The sequence below is a fragment of the Notothenia rossii genome (assembly GCF_949606895.1).
Source record: "Notothenia rossii genome assembly, chromosome: 8".
NCBI classification, from domain to species: Eukaryota; Metazoa; Chordata; class Actinopteri; order Perciformes; family Nototheniidae; genus Notothenia; species Notothenia rossii.
Window position 1 is genome coordinate 56,433,518 of NC_136906.1, and position 13,786 is coordinate 56,447,303.

A 13,786-nucleotide genomic window follows, 5' to 3' on the forward strand; every position below is an offset into this window, starting at 1 on the left:
TTGTGGGCGTTCTGAATGTCATCGAAGTATATTTGTCTTTTGAAAAATGTAGTTTTCTTCATTATTTATTTTGTATTTTCTTCTTTCAGGGACATAAAGCCCGACAACATCCTGCTGGATATGAACGGCCACATCCGCCTGGCAGACTTCGGCTCCTGCCTCAAACTCATGGAGGACGGGACGGTAGGTTTTTTTTTACCACACTACTGCTGAAGCCTCCTCCGGTCCAAAGCAAACATACCAGAGCTTTTACTGACCTCCTAGTCAACCCCTGGGGGTCTCCCAGGAGGGGTGTGTGGTTCCGCTGCTCGGCTGGGCCTTCACTTTGTGATTCAGACAATCCTCGGAGCAAAAAGAAAGAAAAGAAGTTACATAACGGAGAAATGACAGGAGGAAATAGATGATCAAAGATGTTCCTCAGTGTCTTCTTTCAATGATAATATAGTGATGAGGTTATATGACCATTTGAACAAATAATTGAAGGGCTTGTTGGACCTTGTTTGACGTTTTTTTGGAACATTTCCTTTATAAGCTTTGAATCATGATAAGTCTTGGGGGTTTCTTCTGTATTAAAGCAACTTCCTGAAGAATAAAGAGACAGATGCCAACATCTGCTTCTCTCTCTCACTGTGTATTCATCCAGACAACATATAGCATTCAACACTGCTTTGCTTTTAATTCAGCATCATGTGAATTCTCAAAATTGCTTTAGAAGTAAAAAATGAGCTCCAAAAAAGAGTGTAGCCAAAAAAAAAGTCCTGTTTCCTTTTACTAGAACTCTGGTATTTATCTTGTATGCTTCCAAAACTGCAGACTATTACTCATCATCATAATTACTTTCATTAGCATGCTGGACTTGAATACTAAAATGTTTCCCTTCTTTACATGTGAGATTTCTCCCATTTGTGAGATTTTAGAGATGTTTTGCATCAACTCTTGACTTTTCTTTTATCCCTCTGCTAGGTCCAGTCCTCCGTGGCGGTGGGGACTCCAGACTACATCTCCCCAGAAATCCTCCAGGCTATGGAGGATGGGAAGGGCAAGTACGGGCCTGAGTGCGACTGGTGGTCCCTGGGCGTCTGCATGTATGAAATGCTGTACGGCGAGACTCCCTTCTATGCAGAGTCCCTGGTGGAAACCTACGGGAAGATCATGAACCACAAGGTGAGCTTATAGAGTTTGAAGTGGATTCTAGGCTGTTACTCTCTTTGAGTCAATCACATGGCAATACATTATTAAGAAACAGTGCAAAACAGTTTTAAAGATAGGATATATAATCATAAAGGAGAAACGAGGTGGAATTATCAATTGTGCCATGCCTCTAATGAGCACCATGACTTCTTCCACAGGAGCGCTTCCAGTTCCCGCAGCAGATCACAGACGTGTCAGAGGATGCGAAGGACCTGATTCGCCGGCTCATTTGCAGCCGAGAGCACCGATTGGGCCAGAACGGCATCGAAGACTTCCAGCACCACCCCTTCTTTGTTGGTACGTTCTAACGTTACTTATGTCGCAAGGTTTTTAGGGATTTAAATGTTGCTTATTTTTTCCAATATACGGATATATCTTAGAGGTGTTTTGATCTACAAGTGTGTGTATCATCCTGATTTGGGGGTTCGATCATTTCATAGATTTAATAATATGTTTTAATCTCATTAGCACAACACCCTTGAACCTCCTGATACATGATGTTTGTTATTTCCTATATTTTGTGCAAATAAATGAATGAAACAGGTTTTTTTAATCAAAAACATGATCAAGATAACTAGATTTGTAGATTTGTGCCACTGTTTTATGCTTAAAAGTATCCTGTGACCTCTCTTGTGTTCAGGCATTATCTGGGAGAACATTCTCACATGTGAGGCTCCCTACATCCCAGAAGTCAGCAGTCCTACAGATACCTCCAACTTTGATGTGGATGATGACTGCCTAAAGAACTCGGTAGGGGATATGTTCATATTTTCCTCTCTCCTCGGCTATATAACATGTCAATATCTAACTCTTTTTGTCATGTTTCTAAATCTTTTTTCAGGAGACCATGCCTCCGCCCTCTCACACTGCCTTCTCCGGCCACCACCTGCCATTTGTGGGCTTCACCTACACCAGTAAATGGTAAGTGATAACAATTGAAACATTATTTTAAGCCGCTGCCTTCATTTAGAATTTGTCTTTTTTTGGACTCTCTTGCTTCACTTTTCATTGTTTAGAATTGCGATAAGTGGATTTTGCATGTATTTGTATACATTTTGACCAAATAAGGATGAAAACAGTGACCTACACAATCTAGCATCATTTGTAATGAGTCATTATAAATGGACAGATTACCCAGCAAGCCTTCTCATTGCATAGCATAGTGGCGTAGGAGTGTTGGAGTAGCTTCCCTCCCTAATAAGGTGATGCTCAGGAGTCAGGACTCGCTGTAGATCCTCACCCTGAAGGCTACCCGTGAGAAAGCAACAAACCCACCGCTTGCTTCTTATCTGTTCAAGGCCCAGTGATAATGTCCCCTTGCACTCTTCCTTTCTTTCCCTCGCTCTCCCTCTCTTTCTCTCACTCCCCATCTTCCGTTTTGTCGCTGTCATTCCTTCTCCCCCTCCCTTTCCCCCTTCTTCCATGACTCAACATCCTCTCATCTTTCAACTCATCTCTATCTCTGTCGTCCACGTCTCTTTCCTGTTTCCCCTCTCCTGCTGTTTCCCCTGGCCTCTTTCTCTCCCTTTAATAATCCCTTTCATATTGCATTGTCTTATTCTGTTAACACCATTATGTCTATTTTTCAACTCTATAAATGGCCTTTTTAAAAAAAATCTTCTTTCCTCACTCTACACTCGGTTGATAATGGCTGATGTCACTGCCTCCTACACCTTTCTCCTCACAATCTGTGTTCCTCCTCCACCTCTGCAGTTCCCTATCAGACCGTGCCTCCCTGCGGCAGCTGGTGGGGGATCCGGGTAAGCCGGGAGAGGACCAGCTGGACCTGGTTGTCCAGCGAGGCCTGGAGGACAGCCTGGCCACAGAGGCCTACGAGAGGAGGATCCGCCGCCTGGAGCAGGAGAAGTTAGAGCTGAGCCGCAAACTGCAAGGTAAAGCTGACTTCTGTGGCAAAATAGACTTATTCAGACATCACTGCAAAGCAAGACATGGCAGCCCTTGTGCTGGGGCTCAGTGTAAGCTTTGCCTGCAGTCCCTTTACCCGGGTGATCTCCCTCTTTCAACACTGTGACTTTCTGATTAAGGCCAAACTGGCCCATAACAAATCTTAAAGAGTCCTTATTAAGCTTTTTGGGGTTTCCCTTCCCTCGATTGTGTTATATAGGTTTTTGTGCATGTAAATATTCTGCAAAGGCTAACACCCCGAAAGTTCCCTTCAGAGGGTGTTTCTCTCTCAAAATCCCGGGACATTTTAGTTAGAGGGACCTATAGGACCCCAGTCCTAATGCTGATGGTGTCATTATTCTACGCCCGTAACACTGTGCAATCAACTTGTTCTTCATAATGATCAGTTAAAGCCAAATGTGGTCTTTAGAAAGCATGACAAAGCACTTTACTAAAGCCTCTTTTTGCTGGACCTGTTGCAGAGTCGACTCAGACGGTGCAGGCCCTGCAGCATCCATCAGGCGAGGGCCCTGTTGGCCCCAACAGGGAGGGTGAGATCAGGAGTCTGAAGAGCGAGATCGACATCCTCAAGAAGCAGATCGCTGGTGAGCATTTTCTTAGATTTGGTTTCATACGCTATCAAGTCATATGGGAAATGTATGTGCTAATGACTCAACGTTCAAATGACTATTTAAGAATGGGAAAACTATGCACCTTGATAAAGAAACAAGGCAGCCACAGCAACAAAAAAACGTTTAAGTTACATATTTGATTTAACCCTCCTATTGTCTTCGTTCCCCCCCCCCCCTTACTTTGGTGTTCTTGGTCAAATTTAACCGGTCCTGTTTTAACTGCTATTACTTTCACACAAAAACCATTAATCATCACCAAATTTCATTTAACACCCTTTCAAACTGTACATATTGTATCAGACTTCTGGTGTACATGAAAGACTGCAGTAAATATACAAAGAATAGACACTGAACATGTATTGCGTGTGCGAGGTGTGATCCATGTGGGGGGGATGGGCACATAAGGGGGACACACACATCGTGTGTGTGTGTGTGTGTGTGTGTGTGTGTGTGTGTGTGTGTGTGTGTGTGTGTGTGTGTGTGTGTGTGTGTGTGTGTGTGTGTGTGTGTGTGTGTGTGTGTGTGTGTGTGTGTGTGTGTGTGTGTGTGTGTGTGTGTGTGTGTGTGTGTGTGTGTGTGTGTGTGTGTGTGTGTGTGTGTGTGTGTGTGTGTGTGTGTGTGTGTGTGTGTGTGTGTGTGTGTGTGTGTGTGTGTGTGTTCTGATCCGGATGGTTACTAATTCCTTTTCTTTATGGGAACACCATGGGTGTTACAAAGTTGACTAAATCATCCAGTGAAAGTGGTGATCAGCCATTGTATATGTTCAAATGTCTACTGTGAAGGATATCATAAAGCTTTAATCCAATCAAATGTAAAACAAAAAAGTTATGATTGATGAAAGTAGTAAATCGGTCAGATTTGACCCGAAGACAACAGGGTTGATGATATACCTTTGTTTATGTGTTTGTCAGACTCGGGTCAGATTGAGAAGCAGCTGGAGGACGTGTCGCTGGCCCGCAGAGACCTGGAGGACTCCTCTAAACACACCAGGACTCTGGAGAAACAGATGAAGAGTGTCTCACAGGAGAGGGACGACATGCACAAGGTACAACCAGTAGGGGATTCTGTCTCCGCATACATTTAGTATTTTCTGTATATATTTATTTAATTGCTGTAACTGAAATGGCTCTGATATAATGACAAAACTCTTTGTACGTTTTCTTGAGGAACAAAAAATGCTTCAAAAATACCTAAGTAGTGTATTTTGTCTTTGTTAGAGCCCTAAGAAGACATAATAATAATTCCATATAAAAGTGTTATATTGTTTGAAGTTGCACGTACGTGTCTGTTGCAACATGTATCATGGTAAAGCATAATCAAAATGTTCTTTATTTATTGCCAAGTAGGTGTTTACATACAAGGAATTGGCTTTGGTGTATAATAGTGCATACAATACATAAACACACTAAGAGAAATGTAAATGTGAAATGAGAGCAGATATTGAAAGTAAAATAAATCGAAAAAACGTGGGACAATTATTATGTATTCTATAACCAAATGAACACGAACACCAAGATCTTTTTGGTACTGTTTTCACAAACCAAATAACAATGTTCAATAGAAAAAACGGTTGCTCAGATTAGATTTTGGTGTCCAAAAATTCAAATAAATCTAGCTTGTTTTAGCATTGTATTTTCTTTCAAGTCACTATGAGACTCTAAATGTTTATCTGAACCCTCCCTCTCTCTGCCAGGATATCTTGGATGCCAACGAGAAGCTGAAGGCTCAGTCGAAGGAGCTGAAAGACGCTCACAGCCAGAGAAAACTGGCAATGCAGGAGTTTTCAGAGCTCAACGAGAGACTCACAGACCTCAGGTAGGAACTCTGCCCCAGAACATTTCTCACTGGTTTTTGAATAAATTGTCATTTTAGGTGCTTAAGATCCATTTAATTTCATGGCTAATTCTTTTATTTTCCTCACCTTTGACTGATCTTCTCCTGCAGGTCGGTGAAGCAGCGCCTGGCCCGCCAGCTGCGGGACAAAGAGGAGGAGGTGGAGAGTCAGGGTCAGAAGGTGGAGGCACTCCGCCTCGAGGTGCGAAAGGCCGAGAGGGCCAAGAAGGAGGTAGAGTAGTCTCCCTGTGTTGCTAGCACACCTTGTTCTGTCTCCAATCACCTATTGTTTTCTGTGTATAGTACTCCTATCACCTTAAGAAATATTCATAAACTTCCATGAAAATAGAGTGGTCAGGGATGAGTCCTTAAACCCGGGAATTATTTAGCATTTTAGCATTCTGGATAAAGTCAAAACAAATCAAATGTTTTGGTTTGATGCCTGAAATAAGGTCTGTTGTTAACACAAGCTGAAGAGATTTTCAAGTTTTGTTCCACATTATAAAACACTTCAGGTAACACCCAACTGACTAATGCTTATAGCTTCTATGTGTCATAACAAAGCGGTTATTAACACGTTTTTAAGTGAGACTAAACGAAACGTCATCATGCCTAACATTACCCGCCTTTAGCCTAGCCTGGTGATGCCATGAGACCATGCTAACTTTATAACCCAACGTTGCTTCTGGCGATTACATTTACACCACAACAATCATAAAAGACATGTGTATATGTGGAGATAATGCTGCTGAACAGATGTGTAAATATCATTGGCATTTGTTTGGCAATGGAAAAATCGCATAGATTTTTATGGAGGGAGCACTTGCGATGTTAACTTACAGGTCGACCTACAAAAATAGGTCATCACTGCACCACTCCATTTACGCCTCAGATGAATAAACGATGTTTCAGTGGCTGTAACATGGAAACAGTGTATGACATACATTGCATCCAATCAATGGTGTGTTTGTGTATCAGATGGAGGCGCACTCTGAGGAGCAGACAGCAGAGGCTCAGAAAGAGAGGAAGCTGAGGGAGCGTAATGAGCAGTACAGCCGACAGCTGGAGGAGGAGCTTGAAGGGCTTAAGGTGAGTGTGCAAACAAACACAGATGAACATGAACCCCTCCATCAGCAGTCACTGCACAGCCATACAAGCTAACACTCAATGTGATCAGAGCTTAAGATGATAGAGCATGAACATGAATGCTTACTCTATTGTCTCCTTTAGCTTAGCATACATTGGACCATCCTTTATAAAAGGACAGAATGTGCTCCCACAATTCCTTGCCGTCTCAATAGTTCAATTGACGTTGTGACTGACAAATGCGGATCGTGTGAATGATTGGTCCCGATGAAGCATTTTCCATGTTATGCCATGTTTTGCCAAAGTACTGTTTTAAACTTTGGACACTATTATATCAAAATGCTAACTATGAATGCTATGCTAAAAAATGTCATTGAATCAATCAATGTTTTAAGCTTTTTCTGAGTTCGCTGGAGCTTTTTAAGCTTTTCTTTTACTTCTAAATGTTTCCATAAAGTTTTCACAAAATGTTAAGAAAAATATATTTTTTTAAATACAACAGTATCCAGGGAGTCTTAATAATCCCACTTATTAAACACTCCATTCTCATCCTCACTAACATCACTTGTCTCGCCCAGGTGAAGCAGGGGTCCTCCGCCCCCGCCGCCTCAGCGGACCAGACCCAGGAGGTGGGGCGCCTGCGGGGAGACCTGGAGAAGAAGACGCTCCTGTACGAGGAGGAGCTGGCGCGCAGGGAGGGGCAGCACGGCAGCGAGCTGAAGGGTCTGCGCAAAGAGCTGCGGGACGCCGAGAGCCAGCACCTCGCTCTGCAGAAAGAGATCCTGATGCTCAAAGACAAGCTGGACAAGACTCGCCGCGAGAGGTACTCATCAGTTTCTCTCCTACATCTGATCAACGCAAATGATTTGTTTCTATGACTCCTATATCCTGGCTGTGATTACATGACTTTGTTTTCTTCATTGCGTCTTCCAGTGATGACTGCGGGAGGTAATTACAGTGATATTAAAAATAGCTCGAGTCTGGTATAAATGTGTAGTGACTGTGAGTGGTTTATCTTACCAGTGTTAGATGAATATGTTATTAGAATGTTATAGTAATGTTGCTCCCAACCAGATAATAACCTTTCATTCAGGTAACCTCCCTTCCCAAATATTTGTCATCCCTCCATAACAACCCAAATGACACGGATGCATGAAGGTGTGCATTCTGAAGACGATTTCTAGCTTTTCAGAGAATACTTCATTTTCCTCATGGAAGGTGATCTTATAGAGAATATTTTTCCTGAGCCATTAAAGAGGACATATTATTCTCCTTTTCAGGTCCATATTTGTATTTAGTGCCTCGACTCTGTTTACATTAAGCATGATAGGGCCTCTTGGAGTTGAAAAAAGAAAGACATGTCAAAATGTGCCAACTCGGGTATTAAATACAGAGAAATGGAAAGGTATTTCCCTGCTCAGACCCCCCTGGTAGGTACTTAGGGAGGCCCAGATCCAACGTTAAGAACCGCTGGTTTAATCACATTTGAATAAAATAATGTTTTTGAGGAGAAGGCTTTAGAGCTTTGTTTTTGTACCCTGTAGTCTAACTCTCCCGCCTGCTGTTCGGACATGTTATTCTCACTGCTTTGTAATTCATTTGTTCAAACAGTGCTGGATCAGGTTCTGACTGTATGAATGTGTTTAGGCTGAATAATGTGTACCTGTTCTCAGTACCAAGCTTTTGATTTCACTTTTGAGGAAATGTGTGGAGTCAGAGGCCCACACCGGCACAAAGGTAGGAGGATGGATGAGACATCGACTTAGAACATTTGAATGTTCAATGTATTTATACTGCACTGTTCTAAAACCCCTGTATAAGATCACTTGGTATATAAGTTCATATAGTTCAGAAGCCTGAAAGACAACAAATCATTCAAGTCACTAGTTTAACACTCCATGTTTGTGTGTTTTCTTCAGCCAAAGCGAGAGGGAAGAGTTTGAGACCGAGTACAAGCAGAAGTACGAGAGGGAGAGAGTCCTGCTGACCGAAGAGAACAAGAAGCTGTCCACTGAACTAGATAAGGTAAGACATTTTTACACGTAAATAAACAAATATCTCTCCGAAAACACACAAAAAAACCAATCCAGTTTCTTTTCCTCTGTCAATATTTGTACTTTTTATTTGACTTCCTTTCATGTTAGCTTAGTGGTCTGTTTTTCTCTTGAGAAAACACACATACACTAGCAAAAATACCCACAATTCCTTAACCCCAGGTAACCCCACTCGGCCTTTCATCTCATTCCTCCACCCCCTCTGTCCCGGCTGTGCCAAAGAAATCACTGTTCAATATCCCCCAGCCTGCAGCCTCCTACACACTCCGATGGAATGACTCTCTGGATTCAACTCTGTTGACTTTGGAAATAGCTGTTGGAAGTTTAATAAGGCTCCCAATTTAAAGAAGTGGGAGGCATTTTGACATATGGAATAAAAGAGTGTTGTTTTTAAAGTCTGCAGCTGATCAAATGGAAACTATCTGGACGAAATGGAGGAGAATATGTATGTGGCTAACACTGGAAGGATAGCACATCACTCTAATGTTTTCTCACATTCTGAGAAATGATATTTGTTAAAGCTAAAGCACTCCGGACAGATTAGATCCGTCTGTATGATTTGCTTCTTTGCACAAAAACAGATTTTCAATGCATTTGGAGTGTGTGAAAATCTTATTGTTTGAATAGTCTTATCTTTCCAAGAAGGCAATGAATTTCAACACTGTTTGCTTAGCAGCTAAATCAGACTGCTCCATCTTCAACTATGATGCCTTTTGGTGTGTGTTTTCAGTGAAGTTGAGTGAAACACTGCAGAACGTGGAGCTCTGCTGTGGGGTAACACTGCAGAACGTGGAGCTCTGCTGTGGGGTAACACTGCAGAACGTGGAGCTCTGCTGGGGCAGCTCAGCCACAGAAACAGGGTTATGGGGGAATATATGACATATGTAGAAAAAGACCAGGAGTTTTAGATTAGTGCCACTGCCAGATATTTCTTATCCAAATTATTTTCTTTTTCTGCAAGGCTTGTTCCACTTACGATACGATATTCATTTATTGGTCAGATCAAGTCTGACATTTGACTTGCTTCACAGCAGCTCCATTTGCAACATTAATAAGGACAGATATTAAGACACAATACAAGAAAAGCAAACATTTAACATCACAATGACTGAGATTGATAATACTATACAATATGATTTGTAGGCCGCAATATCGTCGCACAATACTTCATTCAAAATGTTATTTTAACACATATTTAGCCATAAACAAATATTGTGCTTCCTGCTATTTTGGCACCAGTCCATACTGCGACTTCGATATCATTTTGACTTTATATGCAGCCCCAAACCTCAAAGTAAATTGGCATGCCATGATGTACATCACACAGTAAATATAATTTCAAGTTTGACTCTTTTTTCCATTTCACTTGATGGCAGTGCAGATTTAAACTTCAAGTACAATGTGTTTCTGATGTGGTGCTTGAGATGCTATTTGCAACCACAGACTGCACACTTACACTTGTCATATACGCAACGATTTCATCACTGCGAGACATTACAAACAAATAAAAGCACGTGCTTAAAAACAAAATTCTTGTTTATTTTTAGTTGCTTGAAGCCTTTTTCAACATCATTTTCTAGCTGATATTTCAAACATTTGTTGGCCACTAGCGTAGATTGGAAAGCTATTTCAAAACAATAATAAATGACTGTTTTATCTTGCACATTACATCAGTCTCTACAGTTGCAATACACCCAAAATATGCGCCCACAAATGAAATGTTGAAGCAAACAATAGGGCAGTTTGAGGCTTGCAATGAGGTCACGTCTTCACTGGCGTCTCATGTTATATCACCCTTCTTGTTTCTGTGGGTGTGAGTGTGAGTTCACACACCTCTACAGCAGCGCTGCAGCCAAGCGTGGTTGATCATCTGGGAGTTGACTCATAAAAACTGTCATAACCTTCAACAATACAATGATTCATTTTCCATATCGGAGCAGTCCTCACGTTCAAGGCTGATCACCTTTGCTTCCGCAGCAACGTGACCTGTTAGACTCATTACACAGTAGTTCAGTGATGCAATGTTATGTCATGGCGTCTATATGTATATATACTGTATATTAATCCATTTACCAGGTGTCATACTTCCCAATGACAGCTTGACGACGCTACGCTTTTAGCATGATGGCTAATACCATGTTTTTTCTCTCCCTTTGTGTCCCTGCAGCTCACAAGCATGTTTGAGAAGATGAGCAGCTCCAACAGGCAGCTGGAGGACGAGATGAGGGAGCTGGCCGACAAGAAGGAGAGTGTGGCTCACTGGGAGGCCCAGATCACGGAAATCATCCAATGGTGAGACACGCGCACACATTATCATTTGGATTGTCTATGTTGTAATTCTAGCTATACAAGCAACATCTGTGAGTCTCGTGAGCGGCAGCCCTCTCTTGATCTCCCGAAGTGTCTTCCATGTCTTTCCTCATTATTGTGGAATTTCTTTTGGAGTTTTTCCTTCTTAATTACAAGTGTCCAAGGACAGAGGGTGTCATGTGATGTCCACACTGTAAAGCCCCCTAAGAAAATGCTCTATGAATAAAATGTATTGGATTGATTGGCGTCTTAGGGCCATTGTTGGTAAGAAATAATAACAATTACCCAGGCAAGGGATGGAGTGGGGTTATATTAAGAGAACAGATTCAGAATATCTTCAATGAAAGTGGTTCATTTACGAGAAAAATTACTAAATTCAGTGTTTTTTCTCTTTAATAGGCAACATTTAGACAAATTCTTCAACTTTCACATGCTTATAAGAATATGATGTATTAGTATAGTATTCCCTTATCATCAAAAACTATTGCAAAGTATCATTTGATATACAGAGCAAGCTGCGGCCCTAACATGCTGTTGATATTATGAAGTCCTCTGTTTATTGATTTATGCTGGAATTAAGTGTTTTAATTTGTCAGCACAATGAGGGAGGTTTAAATTATTTGTTTAATGTGTGTTTCCTTTATGAAACGTGCTATATCAACACAAAGATATATGATTGATACGCACGCACACATGCAAGCAGGAACTTTCTCAGATGTCCCTAATACATGCTGGGGCATGTACCTTCCCTTTGATGCTATAGATAGACAGCTCTTTTCAGGGATATACAGTCACACATACATACCCGTGTTGTGTAGTAGTGTATTGGGTTCCTCAATACAGTATAACTGCAGCATTTCTTACATGCCTCTAAAGATCTCAGAGCTACTTGACCCTCCCTTCCTCTCAGATCACATCCCTTTGCAGCTGACACCCTGCCAGCTGCTCAGCCTCCCTCTGTAGGACAAGCCTGCAGTCCTCACATAGCACACATACCAACACACACACACACACACACACACACACACACACACACACACACACACACACACACACACACACACACACACACACACACACTCTGATACATCCATCCAGACTCAGAAACATACATACATTAAAGCGCACACTCACATTCCAAACATACAAATGTTGAGTGAAATGCATTTTCAGAAGAATTTAGTGATGGCCGCTGCCCCCTGGTGGAGATACTATGACTCTGCAGAAGATATAATGGGAAACAGGATCCCAGTGGGTGGAATATGATATGTAGACAAGATAACAAGATTTTCTTTCTTTTTCAAACTTAATTGTCAGTACAAAGTTTATGCTTTTACACAGGAAGTGTTTATTTTAATGTTAAGGATAGCGATGTGCCTAGACCTGCAGCCTGAACGTGGGTCCATATCTATAGGTGGTGGTACATTTTAAGCTTTGGAACTGATGAAGAGCAAACCATGGTGTCACGGTTCTGGAAGAATAAGTAGGATGGCTTTGACCTTCTCTGCCTGTAGACTTTTTAAAGAAAAGTTTAAACTTAAAAAAGAATGTTCAATGTTAGTGTTGTATTCTGTTGAAATGACCTTATAAAGTCAAAATAGGTTTTAGGTCCTGTCTTAGGCCTTCATTATTTATGGGTGTGTGTATGTATTTGTAATGTCTCTGCATGTATAGTGACCTGTGTGTTTCTGTGTTTGCTGCAGGGTGAGTGATGAGAAGGATGCTCGTGGTTATCTGCAGGCTCTGGCCACCAAGATGACAGAAGAGCTGGAGGGACTGAGAAACACCAGCCTGGGAGCGAGGGCCACGGTAAACACGCACACACGCACGCAAACACAAACGCACGCAAACACGCACGCACGTCGACTAATTTACTCGTTTACTTATTCCTATTGTTTTCATTTTGTTATACTGTTACTTAATTTAGTTTTCTCATTTTTGCCCTACTTATAATCCTTGTGTGAACTGTATCTGTCCTATCTTGTGTTTCGCTGTTATTGCTGTTGTTGCTATGACACCTGAATTTCCCCAAGGGGATTATTAAAGGTTTATCTTATCTTGATGAGCAAGTCTAAACGTGAGAAGGTACAAATGGCTCAGTTTCAAAAATCCTCCCCTTCCCTTCCCTTTCCATCCATCCCTCCTTTCTTTCATAGAAACTAACGTTTTACTCTCTGATTCAGGACATGCCATGGAAGATGCGGCGCTTCGCCAAGCTGGACATGTCGGCCCGCCTGGAGCTGCAGTCGGCCTTAGACGCTGAGATCAGAGCCAAGCAGAGCATCACGGACGAGCTGAACAAAGTCAAGGCCAACAACATGTCCACAGAATGGTACAGATAATGTTAGAACCGCAGTGAAAGATCAAAGATTTGTCGTTTTTTTTTAACAGACCTCTTGTTGATATATGATACATTATTGTCTCTGATCCACCAGTAAACTGCAAGATGTGGAAAGTAAAAACCAGGAACTCCTCGCAGAGATCGACAGGCTGAAGAAGGAGACGGAGGAGCTGCGGCTACGAAGAGGTACAAATAAACCACCTCTGTCTCTTTGTCAGTGGACCAAATCAAACAAAGAATGACCTATTCATAGTTTTCCTGTAATGGGCATAACTGTTCAAATATCATTTAAAAACGTTGTTCCCTGAAGTTAAAATAACAAATTGATGCAAAACCAGAAGGCACTTTTTCTCTTAGTGATCTTTGCAAACATTTTGGTTTTTTGTTCAAAAAAATATACCATAACATAAATGCACAGTTACACTCTATACATC

At 41.7% G+C, this 13,786-nt stretch overlaps 1 protein-coding gene across 9 annotated transcripts in view; it reads left to right on the forward strand.

Annotated features, from left to right (window-relative positions):
- cdc42bpab (CDC42 binding protein kinase alpha (DMPK-like) b) overlaps positions 1-13,786 on the forward strand; it is a 93,850-nt gene that overhangs the window by 63,062 nt on the left and 17,002 nt on the right. For all 9 annotated transcript variants that reach the window (XM_079644644.1, XM_079644643.1, XM_079644650.1 and 6 more), the window contains exons 6-22: positions 90-183; positions 964-1,164; positions 1,350-1,488; positions 1,832-1,941; positions 2,033-2,112; positions 2,905-3,083; positions 3,579-3,701; positions 4,640-4,773; positions 5,422-5,543; positions 5,673-5,793; positions 6,540-6,650; positions 7,226-7,470; positions 8,567-8,672; positions 10,869-10,993; positions 12,715-12,820; positions 13,195-13,343; positions 13,447-13,538. In XM_079644644.1, coding sequence (XP_079500770.1) covers positions 90-183; positions 964-1,164; positions 1,350-1,488; positions 1,832-1,941; positions 2,033-2,112; positions 2,905-3,083; positions 3,579-3,701; positions 4,640-4,773; positions 5,422-5,543; positions 5,673-5,793; positions 6,540-6,650; positions 7,226-7,470; positions 8,567-8,672; positions 10,869-10,993; positions 12,715-12,820; positions 13,195-13,343; positions 13,447-13,538 — 2,237 coding nt within the window. The remainder of the gene's footprint in view (positions 1-89; positions 184-963; positions 1,165-1,349; positions 1,489-1,831; positions 1,942-2,032; positions 2,113-2,904; positions 3,084-3,578; positions 3,702-4,639; positions 4,774-5,421; positions 5,544-5,672; positions 5,794-6,539; positions 6,651-7,225; positions 7,471-8,566; positions 8,673-10,868; positions 10,994-12,714; positions 12,821-13,194; positions 13,344-13,446; positions 13,539-13,786) is intronic.